At 43.0% G+C, this 27,256-nt stretch overlaps 1 protein-coding gene across 4 annotated transcripts in view; it reads right to left on the minus strand.

Annotated features, from left to right (window-relative positions):
• OSBPL9 (oxysterol binding protein like 9) overlaps positions 1 to 27,256 on the minus strand; it is a 117,325-nt gene that overhangs the window by 62,241 nt on the left and 27,828 nt on the right. For 3 of the 4 annotated variants that reach the window (XM_054037655.1, XM_054037654.1, XM_054037656.1), the window contains one exon: positions 15,917 to 15,993. In XM_054037655.1, coding sequence (XP_053893630.1) covers positions 15,917 to 15,993 — 77 coding nt within the window. Of the gene's footprint in view, positions 1 to 12,558; positions 12,659 to 15,916; positions 15,994 to 27,256 lie in introns of those variants that run through there. The other variant, XM_054037653.1, reaches the window with a different exon arrangement.

A 27,256-nucleotide genomic window follows, 5' to 3' on the forward strand; every position in this document is an offset into this window, starting at 1 on the left:
GAGCCAGTCCTGCCTGCGCATCACCATCCCCCACCTCACCCCATTGCCCTCCACCCACCCATTCCCCACCTCACCCCGCTGCCCTCCACCCCCCATTCTCCACCCATCTCCCCTCACTGCCATTTACCTAAACATCCAGGCCCACTTGTGGCTATGCCCATGTACGCACCAGTACTCATCAAGTGTGTGGCCCTTGATGGCCCCTTGTGCAGCCACACAGGTGTGCAGCTTAGAGGGAACACTCATGTTATGTAAGCTGTATCACTAGTGGGGCACAGGGATCTTTTTTCTATGAGGACTGTCAGCAGTTAGGTAGAAGATGAGAATGGTCTGTTAAGCTTAATGATACGTAAATGAAAGTACACCTCTACCCCGATATAACACGAATTCGGATATAACGCGGCAAAGCAGTGCTCCAGGGCGGCAGGGCTGTGCACTCCGGCGAATCAAAGCAAATTCAATATAATGCGGTTTTACCTATAACGCGGTAAGATATTTTGGCTCCCGAGGATAGCGTTATATCAAGGTAGAGGTGTACTGTATAGTGTTAGATGGCACTGTATGCATAAGGGAGAAAAAGGTGTGATGTTCCTTCTGTGGAGTAGGCTGAGTGAGTGTAGGGGAGGGCACAGGTAGCTCCTGTTCAGTACACGGCAAAGGTAGAACATGAGTATGTTTTATGGATGTAATGGGACATTGCTCAAAGACAATGAGTTAAGGATGAATGGGCATGGACCTCAACTCTATTTCCTGATCCCTGTAGATGGGGAGAGCTCCCCATGCCACAGCTCACATGAGGGGGCTCAGCCCCCACAGCTGGGCAGAGGTCCCTCCCAGATCCTTGTTCACACATGGAAGGGGAGAATGTGAGGTTGACAGGACTCCTGCCCCTATTCTCCCCCAGTTCCTCTGCCACTTGCCTACATGTCCCCCTTCCCAGTGTCTCTCACTACCTTCCCCCCCACTCTTTCTAATCTCCACTCCTTCACCCCACCATAGTCCCCTAAATCCTCTAATCCTCCACTTCCACCCATCCCCATTATCCCCATCTCCTTAACCCCTCTACCCTCACTGCTGTTCCAAACCCCTCTCACCCTATCCCCCCACCCCACTGTTCTGCTTCCTAATTCCCCCTCTTCTCCCAGCAAGGATTTGCAGGTGTAGAGTTTTTTTTCTTAGTTTTGAAAGGCTACAGTGCCTTCTGATTTTTTTGCTGTACTCAGATCCCCAAAATAGAAAAACTGTGACAAAGGCTAATTGTAGCAAATGGCCTTTTTTATTTCATATTTTGACCAGGATTGGATTTTAACTCGCCTCTCTCTCTCTCCACCTGCTCAGGATAATATTTGGTGCCTGAATCTTAGAGCTTTTCTACACTTAAAACATTACAGCAGCACAACTGAGCGGCTGTAGCACTTCAGTGCAGACCAATACCTATGCTGACAGGAAGGGTTCTCCCATTGGCGTAAGTAATCCACCTCTCTAACAGGCTGTAATCTAGGTCAATGGAAAAATTCTAAGGGAGGACCTAGAGCTGTCTACACCGATGGGTTGGATTGGTATAACCAAGTCTCTCAGGCGAGTGGAATTTTCACACCCCTGAGAGTCAGTTATACCAGTGTAAAATCCTAGCGTACACCAGGCCTTAGGCATGACCCTAAGTGGAGAAGCAAACTTTTGATAATAACGTCGCAAATTTTGCTCTCCAAAAGGGCTAATGGGCACTATGCACTGTCTGAAAGGCAACCTTCAAGGATGTGACAAAGTTGTGCCAGAATCAGAGCCATGGTTTGATCACCAGGTGTATGCAAAAAAGCAATGCAAAAAATGTCAATTTGAAGAAAATCTGTTTTCAGAGGGCTGTATCTCAGGAACCCCTTGTTCGAATAACCCTAAATTTGGATCACTAAAGCTACTCTGTGACACACCAAATTTCAAGACAATCCAAGTAAAAGTGTGCAATTTGGAGCACTTAGAAGAATCAAGCTTTAAACAGAAACTTGGTTTTAATCTTAGCTATAGAAGTGTCAGTCTCCTATAATAGGTTTTTACCATACAACTGGTGATTCATCTAGCAATGATATATTATGTTAGGTTCCTGCCCTTATATCTGGGGCAACAGGCCATGAGTGGGAGTCTTAATTTCCTGCACAACTTTGTTCTGAATCTATACTTAATTAGGTCCCAGCATATATCATTCATAAGCCTAGCTCTCTCCTCTAAGTGGACGACCTTGGGGGTGAGGGTGGGAGGAAAAAAGTTATCACACTGGCCTGTTCTACACTACGAAGTTAGGTCAACATAAGCCACCTTGCATCGACCTAGTTGTGCATGTGTCTACACTTAAATTTGTCTTCCAATGATGTAAACACCCCATTATGGAAGCGCAGTAACACCATCTCCCTGAGCGGCAATGAGCCATGGTCAACACACTGATGTTGGCACAACATGAGTGTAGACACTATATTACCTATGTAGACCATAAAACAGTCTTCCAGCAATCACAGTCGTCCTAGAATGCCTGACATTGACTGTGCTGGTCACAATTGTGAACTCCAGGGCCCAGGGAACATGGAGACTGAAAGCCCTCTCATTGAAAATCCTGTGAATTTTTGAAATGCCTTTTCCTGACTGTCCAGCTTGGAAGCATACCCAGCAGCTCCCCAGTGTCATACACAACTGCCCAGCTAACCATGCCAGCTACATGCTCCAGATGTGCTCTGGCCTGGAGTAGACCGGAAACAGTGGATCTCCTAACCTAGTGGAGAGAAGAGGCTGTGCAAGCATAGCTACAGACCAGCCAGAGAAATGTGGACACCTACAAGCAGGTTGCACAAGGGATGGAAGAGAAGGGGTACAACAAGGATCAGCAGCAGTGCAGCGTGAAAGCAAAGGAACTGCAACAGGTATATCAGAAGCTCAGGGAGGCCAACAGTCAATCCGGTACCAAGCCACAGACCTGCCGCTTTACAAAGAGCTGCATGCCATACTTGGAGGAGACCCCATCATCACCTCACACACCACCACATATGTGGCGCCTTCAAAGGACTCAAGTCATAGGCCCCTGCCGTGAACAGCAACAATGAGGAAGAGGTGATACATGTGACCAGTGGGGGAGGACGGGAAGAGGGAGGGTCCAACTATGCAGCAAGCCAGGATCTGTTTGAGACTCCATTGTAATCCAGTTAGTCGCAGGACTTGAGCACAGGTGAGCCTGATGCAGGGAAAGGAAACTCAGGTCTGTGTAAATTTCTTTCCCATTACAATAATGGCACCCCAAACTTGAAACTTTCATGAAGATACTTTGCAATCCTCTTCCAAAGGTTTCTAGAGTTGGCAGTCTAACTTCTTCCTCTGCATCAGGACACTTGCCCACGCCAGTCGCACTAACTTCAGTAGGCACCACTGTAGTAAACAGGCTAGCAGCATACGGGCCAAGGCACCTCCAGACCATTAGCAGCAGCTGTGCTCTCTTGTGCCTTTGTCACCCTCAGGAGTGAGATATCAGCTAAAACAACACTGCCTGCGGAAAATGGTGTAGCTAAAATGGACATGAATGTTCTTTTTCCTTCTTTAAGCTCTGTTCCATAAATTTATTAAGGTTTTAATGTATTTGCTTTTAATTTGCACAGAATTTTTAAGTGTTTTTGTTACTCAGTAAAATTCTCTCTTTATTAATTCCTAACATACGCTGCACAACGCCTAGCAGTACTGAAACCACCTACTTGTTATTGTTCTCTGTGACAACTCTTAGGAACAATGACAGAGTTATATTCATAGACATATACCAAGCACCACACAAGTCTTAACAGGCCCCAAAAAAAGCAGGGTCAGATAGAGCACAATACACCATATTACCGTTTCTCACTGTTAAAGTGCTCTTTCAATGCCTCCTGGAGCGATATAGATACACACTGAGCTCTTTTGACAGCCCTTGTGTCTGGCTATTCTAACTCCACAGACAGATGCTCCACTTCTACCCTCACCCCTGCAGCAACTTTTCCCTCTTTTCTGAATAAGATCTGTTAAGCACACAGCAAGCAGGTATAGCTATTAGGATTTTTTTTTCAACAGAGATCCAATCTTGTGAGTGAACAACACCAGCACACCTTCAATCTACCAAAAGCACATTCAACTGTCATTCTGCATCTGCTGAGCCAGTAGTTGAATCTTTTCTTGGTGCTGTCGAGGAGGCTGCTTGCTGTACAGCTTCATGAACTAGGGGACGAAGTGGTAGGCTGGGTTACCCAGAATCAGGATTGGCATTTCAGCATCACCACTGGTAATCTGCTGGCCGGGAAAGAAAGTCCCTGCTTGCAGTTTTCTGAACAGTCCTGTTTTCTTGAAGATGCAAGTAGAATGCATCTTCCCTGATCAGCCAACACCGATGTCCATGAAGTGTCCCCGGTGATCCATGAGCACTTTCTGTTGATATTCTGTTGCAAGGTGACCTAGCGCCAAATTAAGCATGTGTGTGCTATCACTCCACTGCAGTTTGAGAACCCCACTGTTGCAAATCCATTCACTATGTGTTGCACATTGCCAAGAGTAATAGTCCTGTGTAGCACGAGACAATTAATGGCTCTGCACACCTGCATGACAACGGTCCCCACTGTGGAAACTTGCAACGCCGGATTGCTACCGGTCAGCGGGAAATCATTTTGGAGTTTCCATTTTTTGGAAACTCCAAAATGATTTCCCGCTGACCAGTAGCAATCCGGCATTGCAAGTTTCCACAGTCTAATCACCACTCACTTCTCCACTATCAGTGCAGCTCTCATTCTGGCGTCCCTTTTGCTGGAGGGTTGGGGAGAGCTTGGCACACAAATCCAGGAACGTGGCCAAAAGTTCCACACCTACTACTCATCATCCCAAGCCTGAATCATAGTGCGATTCCACAGTCAGTGCTCATTTCTTGGACCCAGAAGCGGTGCTCCACCATCTGCAGCTGCTCCGTGAACACCACCAACATCTTGAATTAGTTCTCGCTATGTCCCACAGCAATCTGCCTCCAGGAAATCATCCTGTTCCCCACAGCAATTCTTGTAGCTCTGCAAATACCAGAGGATCATGCATCCTGTGCTTGCAAAGCTCATGACAATAGTACAGAGCTGCACAGCCTCTATGCTTCTGTGAGAGATGGCAAACAGCAACAAGTCCCATGTGGGTTCCTAGGATTTTCAAAGTAGGTTTGAAAATTATGGGCAGACCTGGTATTATGGGTGGAGAAAGATGCATGATGGGAACTTGACCCCACAGTCCCAGTCACCCCGTGTGACTCATTTCTGCTCCATCATGCATTGCCAAAACTTCACCATCCAGTGCACTTTTGGGGTGAGTTGCGCAATGGGGTACCTACCCACAGTGCACCACACTGTGCAGCAAAACAAGCACTCAGGGCAAGTACGTGCAGCACCAATGCAAGGAGCCAAGTATGCACGTGCACAACTGTGGTAGCTTTATAACATAATTTGTGATGGCAAAAATTGTAGTGTAGACATGCCCTTATACTAGCTAGAAGGCAAAAGAGGGTTTTTTTGAAAGAAAGGTTTCAAGTAGTCTAAGCACCACTTTGTTCTTGTGAAAAATTACTAGATCCATGGACAGTCTGAGCAAAGATACTAGTTTGCAGACATGTCTTCTAGGGAGAGCATCTTGGCTTGCAGAGAAACTGAGCTTACAGGTTTGAAAGTGAGGTTTCAAGTTTATAACAGCTTTTAGGAATATATTGATGTCTGGATGATCTGAGATCCATTTGTCTGCGTCATCATTTAGTTTTAGTAAATAGTTTAGTTGCTATGGTATGTGCTATCATTGTGGGCATGCAGATCAGATACCACTACTGTCCCGCAAAACCTGGGGAATGGCAGGATTCCAGTTAACTTTCTGCCTCTCCCTTTTACACCAGTATCTAAAGCATATCCATATATGGGAATAGATTCTGGTGGCTTCCAGATTCCTTGAGGTAAGGAAAGCATTGATGGTTTTATGCAAATATCCCTTGCAACAAGGAGTATCAATATCAATTCAGTTTGGAAAAATCCAGATGCACATTGCCCTGTTTACGTAAGGGCATCTGACTGAGAAATGACTGTGTTCATTTGCATTATTTCCAAAAAATGTGTCATGTCCTTTTTGGTCAGCATGACAGTAATCACTGCTAGCTCCCAATGGCTAATTTGCTGTAACACTGTTGGCAACAGTAGACTACATACACACAGCTCAATCCTGCATCTGGGTGACTGCACCCAGCAATCTGATGTCCGATTTCCTGGAATGGACTTTTCTTATTTCACTATTAGCTGGAGAGGCACATAGAGCTATCTCCGGAACTCACAAGATACAACTCAATAGTGTTTACCTCATGATTTATGTTTAATTTGTTTCGATCCTTCTCACTTCAACTGGAATAGTCATCTTGTACTTAGCTCCCCTCTCATCAGTGAAGTCCAAAATGAATCTAGTTTTTTTTTTTTTTTAACCAGCCAAATCAAAAAATGCTCTCTCTCCTCTACTGTATCCTCCTTAGCTTTTGCTCATGAAGATCTGAAGTCTCTTCTGGAGAACCTTTTCAACTAGCCCTGACATAGGGAGCCTCTTGTTCTAATAGTAATTTTTATTACAGTAGTGCCTAACTATGCAAGAAATCCCTTTTGGACTCTGAAGGGCATGTTGTTTGGCTTCTTTTTTTGGTGTCTGCCACTACCTTTCTCCAACTCTTCAAACACTACCTGCTAGCTTTAAATGAAGCTAGGTACTGCATAGCCCCGGAATCTCCAGACCAAATACATAGGTTACAGGTTCTTTCCAGATACTGTGTTGTCTTTCATCATCACCGAGCAAGCTCTCTGATGGCATCTATCAGTGCATTGCTATGAAGGAAATGGACATGGATATTTTGTCAATTCAACTATTCCCCAAAGACAAGAAAACTTACAGTCATCTCAGTTCCTCTGTCCATACAATGACTGCCCTGAAGAATTAGGTAGATGCTGAGGAGGCTTGGAACGTTACTGAACTGGCTTTGTACTTTCTTCTGAGGGCAGTCCCTACTTTGCAATCTGTGACATCTTCGAGAAAGAAGATCCTTCTTCAAGAATAAGTGTCTTTGATGTGGGTTGCCAGTGCCACATCCACTTTGGATAGCATGAAAGATGGCTCCCTTATATATTCATAGGATTTAGAGCATTGCTTATTCAGCTGGAGCATTGTTTATTGTACTGTTTTTGAAGGACCTTTCAATGAATGCACTCAGTGACATTTTACAGTAAGCTATCCTTCTCTAACACTCCTTGGCGAGAGGGTGTGTGCTGCTCTTGTCTCAGCAACTGGGGCACAGCTCTCCAGCTGTGCTATTCCAGGCATTGACCCCCTTGTGCAGGACAAGATTAAAGCAGTCCAAACAACAAAGTCAGCATCCTTCCCCACACCACAAAAGCAGAGTCCTAGGTTTTTGGGAAGTTAGAGGAAAAAAAATAAGGAGAAGTACCAGCCCTCCTCCCTTCTAAGAGGCCCTGGGCAGCCAAAGCTCTCTAGCCATTCCCCCAGTCAGCTACCCCTGTATTCATGGGCTGGGGAGCTCTGGCATGCAGTCCTGCTCCTTCAGAATGCTGTCCTGCACTGAGCAGGTATCCTTCCCTTTAAGGACCCACCCCTCTCCAGGCTTCACAAGCCTTACATGTACATAGGGGTTAAGGCTGACTCTGCCCAGAAGAGCTCTTTAATTCTTTCCTGATGAGGATGGGGATCTGTCCCACCATCCATATCATGGCCTTTAAGGTGCATGCCTGTGCAGGAGGCCACCAAGGGCCTCACACTTAATTAGCAGAGCCACGCAGGGATGCACACTGCACTCAGGTGCATGGCTCCAGGTGGGCCTGGAAGATGACAGTCAGGTAAAGGGGGCGGGCGGGGTGAGGCGCCTCTCCCCCGGCCCCCAGAGCTGCTGCGGCAGGGCCAAGCGCCTCTACCCCAGCCTCTGGAGCTGCTGCAGGGAGAGAAGGCGGGGGGAGGGGGTGGGAGTCCTCTCTCCCCGCTGCAGACCTGGGGCAGCCTGGACCCCAAATCCTCATCCCCGGCCCCGCCCCAGAGCCTCACCCCCAGCCGGAGGCCTCAACCCCTGTACCCTAACCTTCCTCCCCCCTCCCACATCCTGAACTCCTCATCCCCGGACCCATCCCAGAGCCCGCACCTGGAGCGCTCACCCCCTGTAACCCAACCCTCTGCCCCAGCCTGAGCCCCCTCCCACACCCTGAACCCTCATCCCCGATCCCACTCCAGAGCCCTCACCCCCTGCACCAGCCCTGAGCCCCCTCGCACACTTCGAAAACTCTAGGCCCCACCCCCACCACACATCACCTCCATATTGGTACACAACAAAATTCATTCCACACATGGATGGGAAAAATTGATCATGGCTCTTGTGCAGTATTGGATGGGATGAGAATATGTGACACTGTGTTGTGCTCACTCTATCTGAGGCTTAGGGCCAGAATGACCGTATGAGCCTAGATGGGAACAAAATTTGGCAGAAGAAAGAATTGTATTCGTCACTCCCCTTCCTCTGACTGAAAAACATCCACTCATCTTAAGGGGAGAAGGTGGTAACATGACAGGAACTGGCACCTGCCTGAGTGAGAAGACAACTGATTGGATGTGTGCTTCCATTTGGCCTTCCAAAATACTTAAGTTTATTCCAGCTATTTCCATGTCCCCAACCTGGGGAAAAATAGAAGAATAAGCCTCTGATGTTTGTTTGAACAGTTTGTGTGACTTTTTTTAAATCATCAGTCTGATACTTTGTATTCTCATAGTCCACACCTCTGCTTCTTTAAGAGAGTAAGGAAGCCACATGCCTGGTTTCTGAGCAAGGGAGAATTCCTGATTGTTTGTTCCACTGAAGCATTTATGAATCAAACATCTCTTGAGGAATTCTGCTGGGCTGGGGACTTCAGACCACTCATGTCCACCACATGCCAGAAACAAGTTTCTTACTCTCTTCCTGTGCCTTATCTTCCTCATAGCCCAACCATGCTGCAATTTCTCCTTCTCACCTGACGCAGAGGGAAACTAAACAGCCTTTTTCCCTTTAGGCCCTGACACCCTTCCCATTTGCTGCAGGTCTCTGCTCTGGGGATGAGAAGTAAGACTATTTAGTTCTTCGATGGGCCTTGACAGTTATTTGATCACACCAGTCCTTGCCTGACTAAGGGACAGATCTGCTTTTCAACATTAAGACCCTGTTGTCTGTTTCTTGTCCATTCCTTCTCTGCGCAACAGGGGAAGTAGTAGTGATAGGGACTCCACACAGCTGAGGGCATACCACTCTGGCCAGCAACAAAGTACTGGGAAGGAGTAAGAGACTAAAGGTTAAAAAAAGCTCACTATGATCCCAAAGAGCATTGGAAAAATGGTAGGGTACTCATGAGAACTCTGAGCTGATATTATGGAGGCAGGAAGTTCTAGGGAGCCCCCAGCTGTCAAGTCCTTATGAGAGGAGGAAGAGGCCACTGCTGAGTTCATCTCTGAACTTCCTCCAAAGATTGTGATCTATAATCTTGGTAAAGGGCATCTGAACTATGAATAGGTGGGCTTGGAGAGATTAGATTTTTAATCACTAAACGTCAATTTCACCACAGACACAAACTGATGATTATTATTAATTGAAATATTTTTCATCATCAAAATTTACAAATGGGCAAAGAAACAAAAAATGCAGCTTGAGAACTTAGTTTGATTTAACAATATTTACTTTGTATATTTTGACATTTGATGTTGACACTGTGTTAATGGTTATAAAACTTTAATTTTCTGAATCTCAACATCTACTGTCATTAAATAGTTGTGTGAACCGCTCCAGTTTCCGGCAATTGTGAAAATTTAAATAAATATTTTTAAATGCTTAAAAATAAATATCAATAGCAGTCAAAAAGATGAAAAATAAAAATCAAATTTGGCAAGGCCTATGGATAGGCATTCAGTGTGGGACAGAACTAAAACCCAGCTGTAAAATGCTTAACATCAATACAAGAAAGCTCTGTAAGAAAAAAATAGTTAAGTACTAAACACATTTCTAGTAACATTATAAAAAAAATCAGAGGTGTAAAGGTGCAAATGACTGGCAAGGAGAATGGACTTCAGTTTTAAAATTTAGAGATTTTAGGACTAATTTAAAAAAAGGAGAATAAGAGGACACACAATGACAAGATTTGGCTATGGTCCACTAAAAGAGTAAACAGAGAGCCTGAACTAGGGAAGAATTGAGCAATAAAAAACCAGAACAAACAAATCCCATCGTAAAGTATCAGACAATTAGTAATAATTTGTTGCAAAAAAAGTTAAATAGAAGGGAGGAGCTTACAAAACTTTTTATATAAATGTTGTTTTTCATAAAGTTTTAGAGAAAAAAATATTCCCATAATTTGTGCCTAAGTAACTTATTATGCAAAGGAAGGTGAAAAAAAATTAAACCGACTAAGTACTGTTGTTTAGTCTTATGTTCAGGCCAGTTCTACACTAGCAAATTATGCTAGCATAACTAAGTCACTCAGGGTACGTCTTCACTACCCGCCGTATCAGCGGGTAGCAATCGATTTATCCGGGATCAATATATCGTATCTCATTAAGACGCGATATACTGATCCCCGAACGCGCTCACCGTCGACTCCAGAACTCCACCAGAGCAAGCGGCAGTAGCACAGTCGACAGGGGAGCCGCGGTCGTCGATCCTGCACCGTCTGGACCCCAGATAATTCGATCCAAGATACTTCGACTTCAGCTACGCTATTCGCGTAGCTGAAGTTGCGTATCTTTGGGTACGTCTATACTTACCTCCGGGTTCGGTGGTAAGCAATCCATCTTCTGGGATCGATCCCGGAAGTGCTCGCCATCAACGCCCGTACTCCTGCTCCGTAAGGAGTAGGTGGAGTCGACGGGGGAGCCTGCCTGCCACGTGTGGACCTTTGGTAAGTACCTTTAAGTTCGAACTAAGGTACTTCGACTTCAGCTACGTTATTCACGTAGCTGAAGTTGCGTATCTTAGTTCGAACTGGGGGGTTAGTGTGGACCAGCCCTTGGATCGATTCTGCCCCTCCCCCTTCCCCCAGTGTAGACCAGCCCTTAAGGATGTGAAAAATTCACACCTCTGAGCAGTGTAGCGATGTCAATTTAAATCCCCACGTAGACCGAAGAATTCTTCCATCAACCTAGCTATAGTCTCTCAGAGGTGGATTATCTATGCTGATGAGAGAACCCCTCCCATCCGCATAGGTAGTGTCTACACCAGGGGTTCTCAAACTGGGGGTCGGGACCCCTCAGGAGGTTGTGAGGTTATGTGGGGGGTTGCGAGCTGTCAGCCTCCACCCCAAACCCTGCTTTGCCTCCAGCATTTATAATGGTGTTAACAATATAAAAAAGTGTTTTTAATTTATAAGGGGGGGGTCACACTCACTGGCTTGCTATGTGAAAGGGGTCCCCAGTACAAAAGTTTGAGAATCACTGGTCTACACTGAAGTGGCACAGCTGTGCCATTGTAGCAATTTTAAGTATAGACAAGCCCTCAGACACACTTCCTGGTCTCTTCCGTCTTCTTCTACTTGTTTCCTTTTGCTGGTGTGTGCCACCAATAAACCTTTCACACCCAGCTTTTAGTGTTAACTTTTCAGATCTCTATAACGGTGACCAATTTTCTTCAAACATTGCACACAAAGTTCACTTTTGGCCTGGCAAACTTGAAGAATCCTGGGTCAAAACTAAGTAGGGCGTATATTTTTTAAGGCAAGTAAATTAAAATTTGGATTTAGAAAGGATTAGAACAGGAAGTGTCTTGTAGACTTAAAGGGACACTGTTTAGGGCAAAACACACGTTTGTAAAAATAAATTTTACAAAAAAAAAAAATCTAAAGTATTTCCACTTCTGATTGTAATTTCAACTAAAATACTTCTACAGCAAATAAACCCCCTTCTGCAAGTGCTTGAAAGCCAAACTGTAGAAAAGGAGAAACATAATTTTCCATTGTCCAAACTGAAAAATGCAAAATGAAAATCCAACCGTATTAAACAGCGAAAGAGTTTTAGATGCTCACTAAAGCGAAGGCATTGCTTGTAAACAAACACTTGCTACAACATACACCCTTTACGTTCACAGAATGCCCCCTAAAATGCAGAATCGCCGCCAAAGAAACCCGGTAATGTTTGAGCAGCAAATGAGTCATTTTCCCAGGCGGTCCTGCGAACTCCTCGAGCGAAGGAAACACTGGACCCCGGTTTATGCCCGTTTCGTGCGGGGCCAGCAGCGCTCGCCGCTTGTTGGGAGCTCCCGGCCTGAGTTCCTCCTCGCGGAATCACCACTCGCTCGCTCCGCGTGCGGACTGGCGACAAGAGCAGCGCCAGCCGGTCCTGGCGGCCGCCTCCCGCCCCGCGACACACGGACGGGGGAAGGACCTGCGCGGCGGGGAGCGGGACCCAGGAGTCCCGGCACCTGCAGACCCTGCGGCGGGGGCACGAGGGACTGCGTGCAGAGTAGCCCCCCGCCCGCGGATACTCCGCCCCCGTACTCACACTGGCCATTCTCCGCGCGGGCGGTGGGGGTCGCTTCTCGGCTGGGCCCCGGGCAGCGCCGCCTCCCGCTGGGAGCGGGGTGGGGAGCAGCCCCTCCAGGACCCGGCCGCCGCGACCCGCTGCTCGGCGCTCGCCTCAGAACCAAGGCGGCTCCCGATTGGCTGCGGGACAGACGCCTTCCCCCACCCCCGAGTGAGCGGCGGTTGTGTGGGTGGGGGGGGGCGGAGTTGGCCGCTCACCCCCCCCCCCCCCCGCGGAGGGCAGGGCCCCTCCCACAAGAGGTGCGGTGACATCCGGCTCCCTCCAGGCTCCTGCTGCGATTGTGCGGGCAGCGGCTGAATCCGGGGGGCCGCTGCTGAGAAGGCTCCAGGCTGAGGTCAGGCCCCTGCTCCCTGGCAGCGGCGGCCCGGTGCCTGAGCGAGTGCAAAGCGCCCCGTGACGCGATGACACAAGGGCGGCAGGGCAGCGCTCGGACGTCAGGGGGGCCCGACTCCGGCGGTACAACCGCGCCTGCCGTAACACCACAACGGCTGGGTAACAGCGAGAAGTGCCATCTGCGTGGCTTTCCACCGCAGCGCTGGCTTGCAGGGCACCGTACTGACAGGAGTCCGGCCTGGTCTGCCCACAACGGGCCGACACGGCCTAGGCCTCCTTTCGCCCCCGGCCTGCTGCTTCGCTACCGGGTCTCCGGCTGTTCCCGCCCCCAGGCCTCGCCCATGGGGTAGCGGCAGTAGGGCGGCGGCATCAGAATTCTCAGACAGCCGCGGCTCAGAAAGCCCCACACACATCCCCCAAATTCTTACTACTATAGAACTTTTATACAACGTCCATACATGGAGGTAAGCATGGGAGGAACCTTGCATTGTGCATGTAACACTTTGTAACACAAACAAGGTAGGTAGGTCTTGGAAAAATCACCCAGAAATGTGTTATAGACTGTATGGACAGCCCCCAACACACTAGACATGGCTCAGGGCTTTGCAATAACAACACAAAGAGCTTTGTCTAAATTAAGATGTAAAGGTTTGTTAGATCTGGTAGCTACCTTGATCAAATTTAAACACACCACTTGAAACTGTGGTCAAGAAAAGGCAAACTGTACTTTAGCAAGTGCTAAACTGGTCCAGTTGAAGTGCTTGATAAAGTACAGCATGCCTTGCCTTGACCAGTTTTAGGAGGTGTTCCTTAGAACAAGCTAGCTAATATTATCTAACAAACCTTTAAATCCCAAACAAAAGCTTTAGAAAAACTCTTCTTCACTGACTTATACAGGTACCAATCAAAACCAGTAGTCCTCTTAAAGCAGCAGCCCTCATTCTGGTTTTCAGTTGAAATAAAATGCTACCTTCTTAAAGGTTAGACTCAGAGGTAGTATGGTAGAAAAAATATTTAAGATAGGCTTTTCAGTGAAGTCAAAGGGAATTAGACACATCTCAACTCCCAATGAGTTTGCTTAACTCCCTTAGGCTAGGTCTACACTACCCGCCTGAATCGGCGGGTAGAAATCGACCTCTCGGGGATCGATCGACGGGACGCGATAATCGATCCCCGAATCGGCGCTCTTACTCCACCAGCGGAGGTGGTAGTAAGCGCCGCCGACGGAAAGCCGCAGAAGTCGATTTTGCCGCCGTCCTCACAACGGGGTAAGTCGGCTGCAATACATCGAATTCAGCTACGCTATTCACGTAGCTGAATTTGCGTATCTTAAATCGACTCCCCCCTGTAGTGTAGACGTACCCTTAGACTCCAATGAAAGTCTCAGCTGAAATCAGTATTTGAAATCTAAGGATTCAATCCTATAGAATTCATATGCAATCCCACAGCTGTTACTATGCCAATACCAAAATGTTTGAGGGTAGTTTAGAGAACTACTTCTAGTACATTGGCGAGGAACAAGTTCTCCCAGACTCAAAGGAGGGAAAAATTATATTTATAACTGAAGAGAAAAAGAGGCTTAAAAAGGCAAGGTGTATACATTATTTCCATATCACCTTGATATTTGCTCAACAACTCAGGCTAAAAGATGGAGCTGACAACACTGAAGTTCTTTGATCAAGAAGTCTAAATTGGTGTTACACTGGGCAGTCTGTAACAGTTTTATGGTATTTTAAATTGGAAAAAAGGTTTTTGAGAAGATGACTGCTGACAACAGACCACAGAGTCCACACAGATATCACTTTCAATACTTGCAGTGGGGTGGGGGGAGGGGAAATACTACATCGCTCCTTGTTTCCTGACCGTCAAATATATATAAATCTTTCTTGTTAGAATGTTTAATATAATGATTTATCATTAATTTTTATTAGTTTCATTTACTTATCTATATAATTTTTTTTCATTTGAAGAGCACTTAGAACAGGAGTGTAGTTTAATCAGAGTCAGATCTCAATATCCACTACTTCTGACCCTTACAAGAAGTCTGCCAACAAAACGATGGCTAAATTTGGTAAGGGGGGAGAAAAATCTATCTTTTGATAGAGACTGAATATATATTGTTCGTGTTTCACTGCCCTGCCACATGCCTCTCTAATTTTCTTGGACTATAAACACTTACAGATAGAGACTGTATCTATTTCTATTTGCATAGCACTTCCCTCTCTCACATCTCACCCAATCATTGTCATCTTAATATTTTCTCCTCCTCCCTTGAGATTTAAGGTTTTTTAGTAAGTCCTTAGTACCTAGCACAATGGCACTCTAATCACTGATGTATATACTACATTTGAGGGGGCCCAGTCTAAAACTACTTTAAAATATTTTTTATTTTTATTAAGTTTTACATGCACTTTTGGAGGCATAGTAAGGGACCTGGGTGCCATTGTGCTAGGCACGGTACAAATATAGTGAGAGAAAGTCCCTGCCCAAAGAATTTACCATCTTAGTAGACACGACAAAGCGAAACAGAAATGAAGCATTAGCCCCATTGTACAGATAAAGAATGGAGGCAAAGATTAAGCAGCGTGCTTAAGGTCACACACAAAGCCAGGAATTGAGCCTAGATTTTCCCAAGACCCAGTCTAATACCTTCGTTTTAAAGCCAGCCTACCTCTTTCAAAACCAAAAGAAAATTATTATTTCGGAGGAAGATAAATAACAAATCACACTAATACAATAAACTACTCAAGATACAATCTAACAAGTCAGGGGACCTTGCCTTGCCTAAATTTAGCTGGATACAAACAGTAACCTCAGGTACCAGGGCTGATATATCACTATGTACTGTATCTTGTACCATCAGATAATCAGCTGTTTACAAACTACTCTGGAATATCTGATATCAGAAGTTGGGTCAGTAAGTTTATTTAGTTATTCTGAAAATAAAAAAGAGCTTCAGGATCAAAAGTGAAGGTTAACTTACCTGAAGCTGAAGAGTATGACGGAGAATTGTTTCCTCTAAAGCATGAATCCACTTCTCTCTCTCATCAGCATCTCGAGCTGCAAAAAAATATTCAATGTTTTCTTAAAATCTTTGACATTTTTTCAAGGCTTTTAGACTGAAAACCATGTTGTGTGTCCAGACTAAAACTTAGTTCTAGAGTAGCCACACAGCTTTTTACATGAGTTTAAGATGGTTTAAAAATCACAACTTTAGTTAACTGAGTGCAAGTTTCTCATGTAGACAAGGCCGCAACGAAGAACCTGTACACACTTTTGCTTAATAAGATGCTTAGCTTCTCACTTCTATAAATTACATTGTACCAGCTATAGAGAATACACCAGGCTTTCTGTTAAAATCTCAGCTCTTCAGGGTTTATAGTTTAACTGTAAAAAAAAAAAAAAAAAAAAATCACTCCAGATTCAGATTAGCATATGTCATGTCAACATTGGTGCTATTTATGGAGAGTTAAATGGAGAGATTTTGAAAAATTGCCATTACACGTTTTAACAGCTGTTCTTTCAGAGATGTTTTCTATTCTGATCAAGATATTTTAAAATAACTATATTCTTGCATAACATCATGTTTCTTGATCAGAAGGTGCACTTACCTATGCCTGTCAAATCAGTAGCATGTGATGAATTTTTAAAAGGTCTAATCTTCTAGAGCCTTTGATAAATACTATTTAAAACAATTCCTCTGCTCTACCATTTTCTAGGGAACAAGGTAAACATATGCCTTTTATTACAGATTATTTACATGAGAACAGGATCTTTAGTGTTTGAGTGCATCAGCTCCCATGAACATTAATTCCATTTAATGGAATTAGTTAAATATGACACATCCTAATAATTTCCACAGCAGCTATACATGATATCACAAAGCAATACAGTGCCTGGTGAGAAATAAGCACAGGAGCCAATTATCTCAAGAAAAGAAGGGTTTTTTTTCCCATGTAAAATACATTACAATAAAAAAAATGTAGTAACTTAAAATCTATGACATCAGCATACTTGTATCTGCACAGAATATATTTTTCAAAATTTTCTGAGTCACCAGAGGTTCCAACCTGTAACAAATTACTCCTAATTTTACTTCATTGTAGATGTATCATAACAGACAAATAAAGAGAGCCTGATCTCTTTTTCCATACCTTTCAATTTTAAAATAAAACAATTATATTTATTAAGACAATCCTGTGTAAAAATTTTCTTCTATAGAACCAGGACTCATACACTAGCAAGAATATGCACAAGATGGTCCACCTATTCCTGTATCACACAGCTATAAAATTTCCATTGAGAAGCAGAAACTAGGGTCAGGTGAAGATAAGTCATCTCGCAGGCGATGGTGATCAAGGAGGGACAATATGAAATGCAAAATGATATGGCAGGGCTTTGCAGGCAGGAAAGAGATCCAGAAGATTATCACTACCCTTTTCTTTACCCACTTTCTAACACGCTGTGTTTTTTCCAGTACAAAAGCTTCACTGTACTTTGCTAGCCTGAAAGAGTTCCTTGCTGGGGGGCATGGATAAGTGTTCACATCACTCTCCCCATCAGTACCCAAGCAAGCTAATTATCCAACCAGTGGACCAAATTCCATGATGAATCCTGGTCATGTGCCACCTGAGGTGCGTTGTGCATACGCTAAGAAGTTCTTTGCTGTGGTGGAATATTGCAGCAATGGTACAGGAAGTGACAAGGGCATTAGAAACTGGGTGAAGAAAAAAGGGTGATAGCAACTGGAGGCATTTAGCGAATTTGAGGGAGAAGAAGAGGAAGGAACACTGACTTCATGCTAATAACTACTCCCAGTTGTTTCTAGTTCCTCATTCAATAACACAAATAGTGCATATGTTGTATAAGACTCCTTGAGGGAGTTTCCTGATTACCAGGGAACAATCAAAGTGGACTAATTATACAAAAATGTTAGTTTTCAAAGTTTGATCATGTATGGTATGCTTATTACTCAATTCAAAGAGTATACTGAAATGTATTCTCCATCTCCACCCATCCTCTCATTGTTTATATCCCTCTGACCTCTGTATCCACATGCCCACAACATGGCTGCTTCAACTTCCCATCAAAAAAAAAAAAAAAAAAAAAAAAAAAAAAAAAAAAAAAAATCACAAGATTTGTAAGTGGAAGATGTTGGGGAGGAAGGTTTATTCATCCTATTCCATACAAACTGTATAAAGGAGTGCTTCCTTTGTCAAATATAAATTTTATTTAACATCAAAGTTTAGAGAGGAGACAAGATGGGGTTGAGATATCAGAATTTGAATGCCTTGAATTCTGAGGCCCTCAGCCAGTCAGTATAGAGATTTGCATGCTGCATTGTTACTAAAACAGTCATCATGCTAATCAACACACAACGCACCCTTAGCCAAAGTGCAGGAAATTGCATAATTGAGAAATAAATGTACAGCATGTTGTCTTTTTAAATCAGAGTTTGTATAGTGTCTAGCACAATGATAAGTTGAAAGTTGCAGAGCAAAAGCAACAGCAATAGATTCAGAGTTAAATAGAAATTTGAAGTTCAATTTTGGTTTAAAAACTGGCTAATTACTGCACCTGCCTCTCTACTCCCTATCGACCTGTGTGGTATTAATCATATTTTCCTATTTTTAAGAAGTTTCTCTCCTCTGTTACTTTGTTATGGGCCTACACAGGGGAAACGAACTATAAAGTACTGTCAAATGCATAAAGTATCCACGTTTTTACAGTAATACTAGGTGTTACTTGCAACAATAGTAGGTAAATAAAATTCCTACAGGAATAATGTTTAAGTAGAGTGGATGAACTTTTTTGCTCTCTATACAACGCTCTGGAAAGCACAATAAATACAAACGTTAATGTATAGGGAGGGCAGGCTAGTAGGGCTCTAGATGCCTTAAAAAAAACCCAAAAGGACTAGACAAACTATTAGTCCATCAACAATAGATTGGTTAAGTTCTTGCCTCTTCATCCACAGTCACCCTTTAAGGAGTCCAATTAAGTGAAAAGAGAGGGTATTCAGAATACAACAGTACAGTATTTGAATGTTTCAGAAGCTGTAACTTTCTAGTTTTCTCTTTTTAATTGAAATTCTTAGATGTTTTAGACACTACAATTATACATTTGCTTAATAAGCTAAAGCTTACAGAACTGGGGCAGCAACAACTCAGGCACACAGTTTCAATACATCCGTATGAACAGCAACGGGTATCCTGAAAAAGGTTCTAATGTTATTTTGTTTCTGTCCTTCAAAGGCAATCCTAGTCATTCTATACTTGGGTTTGATCATCAGATGCAATACAAAAATACTAATATAATTTGAGTAGATAACTGAAGCTCTGTCACTAGATTAATTTAGAGAGAACAACTGAAAATGTACAATAAAGAAAACTTCTGCAGACAGCAGCAGAGTGAATTGGATGTCCAAACAGATCATTTCCACCTTTAGTATCAATGACTTCTAAAAAGTTCTCAAGAGCTGTTACACTATTATATGGTGATGGGAGCATATAAATACCTAGACAGAGGTGCTTGCATGTCAAATTCTGAAATTAAGTGCTCAAAGGTTATTTCAGCTACCAAAAAAGGAATTTAAAGAAGGTAACTTCAACAGGCTACCAGAAAGATAAGAGCACAGTTTGCTAAGGCTCATAGGACTACTATGATAATTGTATGGGTCAGCTTGTAGTTTATTGCTATAGCTGTCTACTTTGTTTACCAAATGTTTTAGTGGTTTGGGTAGGCTAACCATCAGCATCAGGTGAGCAGAATGAAAAAAAAATTAGGTGAATGAAAGTAGTACATTTTCTTCCCCCAATTCTAGCATCAGACCCCCCTCTGGAAGTTCCTTCCTCAAAGGTCTCCCCTCTCTCTTCCCTTTCTTTCTTTCTTTTTTTTTTTTTTTTTTTTTTTGTCAGAAACAACGCATGGAAAATTTCAACACAAATAAAAATAATTTAAGACCTAAATCTTGTAAAACAGAAAAATCTACATCATTCTAATGCCAGGGTATGCTGTGCATGGACAGCAGCCAGCCTGCGGCTTGTATTATGGCCTGTCTGAAGACAATTCCAGTCCTTAGGAAAGGGTTACATTCCAAACCATCTGAGTACTTCTGCATGCTAACCACTAATATAGGGCACAGAGTTCATACCATTTGGAGGGGGTAGGCGTGACACTGAGACAGAAAGGGTTGAACAACTAGCAAACTAAATGACCCAAATTCAACCTTTGAAGACATATTTTAAAGTATATAAGTGGTAATTAGATAGTTATAAGGAATGGCCCTAACAAAGTCATGTTATATAGACTAGAGCTTTGAAATGCAAACTGGTATTTTTAGAGAATTGGAAGATACTAACTGTATTTGTGTTTACCTCTCTCTTTTTAGATGTTATGTAACCAGCCGGTTCCCATCTGTTACTATCTGCTATTGATTCAGAGATCAAAAGGAATATTAACATTTAGATGAAACTTGGATGCAATATCATCATTGAAGTTTGTAGTAAACCATCTATGAACTAATTAATGGATAATTACATTATGCTGATGAATGCAACTATTATCTGTGTATATGTAGGAAATAGAGGTTTTACTTCAAAGCCACAATGCTCTTCACCCAAGGAATGCCTGCTGTCAAGAGACTATCAATGTTTTGCCATAGATCTATAAAAGAACTCTAAGGCCCTGATCCTGTTATCTCAGATCTGCTTAAACTTGGTCAGTGGAAGCTTGAGTCACAAGACTGAGGTCTCCAGTGCTAGTCTGGATTACCCTGCTACTTCTCAGGGAAGAATTTATACAGACTCTGCATATGGATTTGCCTACTGGATTATAACCTAGGGAACTGATTGTGAAAGAACTTTTTGCAGCTCACCATCTCTAATGTGAAACGGACCCAAGAACTTTATACATACATATATGAATAATGATCTTTTAACCACAATACTCTCCTCTCTCTCTCTCCCCCCTTTTTAAATAAATCTTAGTTTAGTTAAGAAGAATTGGTTGTAAGCGTCTATTTAGGTAAGATCTGAAATATTGATTGACCTGGTGGGTAATGTATCCCATACCTTGGAACTGGAAGAACTTTATATATGTTCAACAAGATTTTCAGTAATCCTCATCATATTTAAGTGACTGTCTGGGTGGGAGCCCCAGGTTAGATTGCTTTAAGGGAGCTGTGGTTTTGGCTTCTGGGAAACTAGTAAAGTATAGTAGACTGTGTTTTGTTGCTGTCTTGGTGAACCAAATCATCAGAATAACCACCAGTTTTGGGGATAGTCTGCCCCATTCTTTGGTGTTTGCCCTAATTAAGCAATCTCAGTGTGGCCCCTCCAGGCAACATGGGTCACAGTCGGTCTCTTATTTTAGTTAAATTGAATCTTTCCCTCCTCTTCCCCGACAGCACAGACAGATGAAGGGTGAGGGCTGCCCTATCATATGGAATGGCATGAAGAATTCACTGGGAACACCAGCCAGCACCACCATGTTACAAGCTGTAGTCTCTCTCCCCCACCCATAGCATTCCACATAGCACACTAAGGATATGATACCACGACATTAGCCAGAAAGTCCTGTCATATAGTACTCCCATGGTATCAGACACAAGCACACTAATTGGGTCTGATATAACATTAAGTGTTAATATGAAGAAGCTGCTGGGGACAGGTTTATAATGCAACAGAACTAAAAAGACACATTGGCAGCCTCCATGACCTCCAAACTAAATATAATTAAGCTACATGCTACTGTCAAAATGAAGAAGGATAATATTTTGAAATATTATGGTTGCAAAACAGATTTAGTTTAATGCAACACACAAATTACTGTTCCATATACCCGACTAACAAGATCTGTTATGAAAAACAGTATACCTTGAAGTCAGATGGCATAAGCCTAGTTGCAAAATATTATATCCTTCTTCATTTTGACAGTAGCATATAGCTTAATTATATTTTTCATAAGAAATGTCTCTGGTCCCACCCCAAGAATGAGATCCAATTGTCTGGCAGAGCAGGGAAGTTTCACATAGTTTACACTTTATAAACAAACCACTAGTGAATTAAAGAAAGGAGGTGGGTGAACTAATATATTTTAATGGACCAACTTCCCTTGGTGAAAGAGAAGATTTCGAGCCTAGAGAGCCCTTCTTCAGGTCAAAGCTTCTCTTTCACCAACAGAAGTCCATTAAAATATATTACCTCACCCACCTCATCTCTCTAATAGGCTTGGACCAACGTGGCTACAACAATGCTACAAACACCAATAAATTATCAGCATCAGTGATATACATTGAACTTGGTTAATTCTTCGCATTCTTACCAATATTTCAAGTGTCTATGGAGTTTTTCAAATCCTTGTGTACTAAATGATAGTTTTCAAATACAAAAACAAAGTGGTGGCCATCAGACCTCCTCTCTGAAAAAAAGATTACTCATTTCTTGGACAGTTAAAGTGAAGTGTAGTCAATGCCACAAGACTAAGTAGCTCATGGCATACCAGGACCCTCTGCCCACATTGTGTTTCTTTGATCACTTTAGAGTAAAGTGTACAGCTAGGGTTGTTTACTGATTCATCTTTCTGTTGTGGTGTCTCATATATCCTCCAAATTGACACTGAAGCAGGATTACAGTGCTCAAGGTAATATGTTAAGATTTGCTAACTATCTCCTATAGGACTCATACACAAAGCTAAGGATTTGTAAAACAGAGAGATAAATTGGGATGACTGGGCAGAAACTTAACAGCCACAAACAGTAAAGTCTATTCAGCATCAAGGAATCTTTATAAATACAAACCAAACAACCTAGTCCAAAGAATGAACAAACTTCTGCAAGCCCAGGCATCAACCCAGCCTTCAAAGCCCTCCCTACATACATGCTCTTTCTCCGGTCCCTCCAGCAGCAGTTCATATGCCTTTCCCTTTTCCATGGGTGTTCAGTAGAGGGGAAAGGAAAGACAGTGTTTCTTTGTGTGTACTGGTGACTCAGTAGTGACCCTGCACCCTGTCACAAAGATATCTGATATGCTTACGGCATGAAAAACCACCCATGATTAGACTGTTGGTCAAGGTCACTCAGCTTCATATGAACTACAGCTGCAATTCAGGTATCACATCAACACTCTTGGTACTAAAATAGACTAAGTCTCCTCTACCAGTAGATCCTGGAATGACTGCAATGTGAAGATTATTTACTGGTGGTTTTAGTACCTACTGCCAATCAGCAGCCTTATGAATAATCACCTATTGCCAACCAAGAGACCTACATGCAGACACTTTCTAGCCAATAGTGACTCATCAGCCATCCATCTCTCAGTACCAACCGCTAAGAAAAGCTCAGAAGCTTCACTAGCATGCAATTCTCAGGAAGAACAAGCAGAAAGGTTAAATTAAATCTAATCAGAATGGCTGTTGAGAGATTAAATGCAAGGAAAAGCTTCCTAGCAGTAAGAGCAATTATAGAATGGAACAACAGCCAAGAGATCATTGAAGCACAATCTATGGAAACATTCAAAAAAGGATTAGCCAAAACACTCAGAAGAATAATTCAGGGGAAAACCTGCACTAGATACAAAGTGGGAAATTATAACTTCTGACCAATCTTTCTGGCAATCAGGTTAGGTTTATTATGCATCTTTTGTTTTTAAGAGGGAAACTGACAAACTGACATCTTGTTATTTTAAGAAGTTTTGTAGCACACACCCCACACAATATTCATCAACATCAGGAACAGTAGGGTAAGGATTTCGGCATTGCAGATCAGGCTAAGCACCATACAAACACGTTAACAGTGTTGGGTACTTCCAGATGCAAAGAGGGTGTGTGTGTGGGGGGGGGGGGGGGAGGGGTTAGTTCTACTGTGCTGTTCATAGTGCAACAGTATCACTGGAAAGGTCAAATCTAAGGAACACCTACTAAAACTGTCTCAGAACCACTGATTCAGCCAGGCATCATGAAATGCAGGCATAACAAGGGCCGGGTCCAGACACAAGAAGGGAATACAAAAAAGAGAAGTGAGTTTTTTGTTTGATGAAGTTAAATAGATGATAAAAAGGAAGATAAAGAAGGGGTCACATTTCTTTTAGTACATGAATGCTCTCAACCAGTATCCTTTTCCATACTACAGAATGATTCAGTAGTTTCATCTTCAGATTCACGATTGCATTCTAGTACTTTGTTAGTGAAAAGAGATTATGTATGTTTATATAACGTGTGTGGAATGTGAAAGTATTGCACACTAGATTACTTTTCCTAGCAAAGGCTTGATGGCATCCAAAAGGTGATATATAAATATGTTCAACATGTCTTTTAGTTTACACTGCACTAACAGCTAGCATTTCTAGGTCATACAGAGCAGTACATGAGAACACAATGCACAAACCCACCATCTCAAAATTAGCATCCCTGTAAAAAAAGCAGCAGTACATGAATATGAAAATAAAAAACTAGAGAATTATTTTAAAAAATCATTGTTATAAAAACACACATTATCTCCTAGGGAGAAATGCAGGTTTTATTTTCATTCATTTTAACCTACTTACCAACTGGCTGATCTGTCTGTAAGTAACGCAGTCTCCCTAACCAGGAGAAAAAGTCTGTTCCACCCACTGAGACAATGGGACTAATTATGCATACTTTATTCAGGCAAAACTCCCACAGACTTTATGGGAGTTCCTGCATTCTTTACTCTAGCTATATCAAGCCCTCTGCACTATGTTTATTTTAAACATAGCCAAACTGTTGGTGTGAAAATCTGGCTCCACTGAAGTCAATGGGAGTTTTACCACTGACTTCAGTGGAAAAAGTATTTCACACCCAGTGCCAGGTAAAGTGTGAAAAGTCAGACCTCTATTTCATGGCTATGACCTCTTAGATAGAGGACTCTTTTTAAATTGGGAGAAGGACATTTTAACCATGGAACTGCAGCATGCAAATGAACTGAAGGCAACTATATGACAGTTCCACTGCTCCCTTTCCTAGCCTGTAGTCAGGCTGAGGATAGAGTCAGTCACCTGAACTCTTAGGCTTTCAGTCAAGGCAAACAAATTCCTTATGTCTGCATGGACAGAGTATAGCAAGAGTGAAGTTAAGCTGTTTCTGCCATCAGTTGAGCAGAGCTAGGGTGACCAGATGTCCCAATTTTATAGGGTATTTTTCTTATATTATATTCAGAGCTTTTTCTTACATAGGCAGCTATTACCCCCCACCCCCTGTCCCGATTTTTCACATTTGCTATCTGGTCACCCTAAGCAGAGGGCAGGTGAAGGGTACATAAGAGGTAAAGCTTCTAGGGCTGTCAAGCGATTAAAAAAATTAATCGTGATTAATCGTACTGTTAAACAATACAATACCATTCATTTAAATATTTTTGGATGTCTTCTACATTTTCAAATATATTGATTTCAATTACAACACAGAATACAAACTGTACAGTGCTCACTTTATATTTATTTTTATTACAAGTGTTTGCACTGTAAAAAAAATGAAATAGTATTTTTCAATTCCTCCATTACAAGTACTGTAGTGCAATCTCTCTATCATGAAAGTTGAACTTACAAATGTAGAATTATGTACAAAAAAACCTGCAGTCAAAAATAAAACAATGTAAAACTTTAGCACCTACAAGTCCAATCAGTCCTACTTCTTGGTTCAGCCAATTGCTCAGACAAGTCTGTTTACATTTGCAGGAGATAATGCCGTTCGCGTCTTGTTTACAATGTCACCTGAAAGTGAAAACAGGCATTCTCATGGCCCTGTTGTAGCCGGCGTCGCAAGATATTTACATGCCAGATGCTTCGGCCACCATTCCAGGGGACATGTGTCCACGCTGATGATGGGTTCTGCTCAATAACAATCCAAAGCAGTGCAGACTGATGCATTTTTGAGTTAATTGCAAGTGTTAACTGCGATTACTCGTAAGCCCTAAAAGCTACTGATAAAATGACTCCATCTAGGCAATCTTCTATGCAAAAGATAGGCTGACTGGCCTCATTATATATTAAAGTGTAGAGGCTGACCAGCAGAGAAACGAGACATTCCAGAGGTAGAGGACTGCAGAATAAATGACAGAACTAAGAAGTAAGGAGACCTAACCCACAAGAATGCCTACCTATACTCTGCAGAATACCAAATCAGTAATTTGCTGTTGTCTCAGTCTTCCTTCTTTCTATTCCCCCCCCCCCGCCCCTTCCTTTGGTATCTTCCAGCCCTCCCTCTCCACACTTCTTACTTGGGGGGGGGGGGGGGAAAAGGGTTGGTGCCTCACTGTGGTTGATGCATGTGGATGAAAATGAGTAAGCTGTGCCCATCTAATTTTGTATAGCATGCTCATCTCCATGGCATCAGAGTACTTGTCCTGAGGATTAACACCTGTGCTTTTTTTTTTGGGGGGGGGGGGGGGGGGGGGAGGGTGAGAGAGAGTGGAAGATATGAGAGTGGAAGACTGAGACCACATCTAACCTCTATCAATCTACCACCACCTAGTCAGGTTAAGGGATGGACAGCCACGATCATTACCAGAGTTCAGATCATACTCAAACCAAATCTTCCTGTGTACAAAATATCGTGACGGTTAGCCAAGAATTTTTTTTTTTTTTAAATTACAGAAAAGTCAATGCTTGTTTAGTTGTTGTAGGTTTCTCCAACCTATGGCCTAAAAGCCAAATTCAGCCCATAGCCTTTGGAAATATGCACAACCAGACACTCAGCTGAAAATGTCAGTAGTTTTACTGACATTTTAATACCATCAGTGGTAGTGAAGCAGACGAGCGAGAGGGAATCCCTACTCCCCAATCCTGGCTTTTTCTACCTCAATACAACCACTATCTTAAGAAAGCGTTACCAGTGGTCATGCCTACTAGCTTTTAACTGGTGGGCCAGTTTGTTTCCTCCTGTGCTCTGAATTGATCCTGCCAGTACTACTGAGTGCCTCGGTCCCCAGAAGAGGCTGTTTGAAGCAGCCTTGTTACACTGTGGTCTGAGAAGAGATAATGCAACATCATCCCATCTGTCCCTGGTCCCCAGTCCCAACTTGCTGTTGTGCCTTGCTGGCTCAGCCAGACTCATTCCCTGACACAGCCTCAATTGCCACCTGCCCTGTGCTGGTTGATACACTACCCCCAACTATCACACTACTAATATTCAAGGACAAGCAAGCCTGAGTCTACTTACCCACACCACACTGTGCACTTTACTATACAACCATGGAGGCTGAGCAGACTTTTGTGGATGAGGGAGCCCTGTTCAATGCCCACACTAAAAAATATTAAATCATGCCAACAACTTTACTGTCCAGTTTCTAATCTCATCTTAACTGGATGGC

Source organism: Malaclemys terrapin, chromosome 8 (genome assembly GCF_027887155.1).
Source record: "Malaclemys terrapin pileata isolate rMalTer1 chromosome 8, rMalTer1.hap1, whole genome shotgun sequence".
Lineage (NCBI taxonomy): Eukaryota > Metazoa > Chordata > Testudines > Emydidae > Malaclemys > Malaclemys terrapin.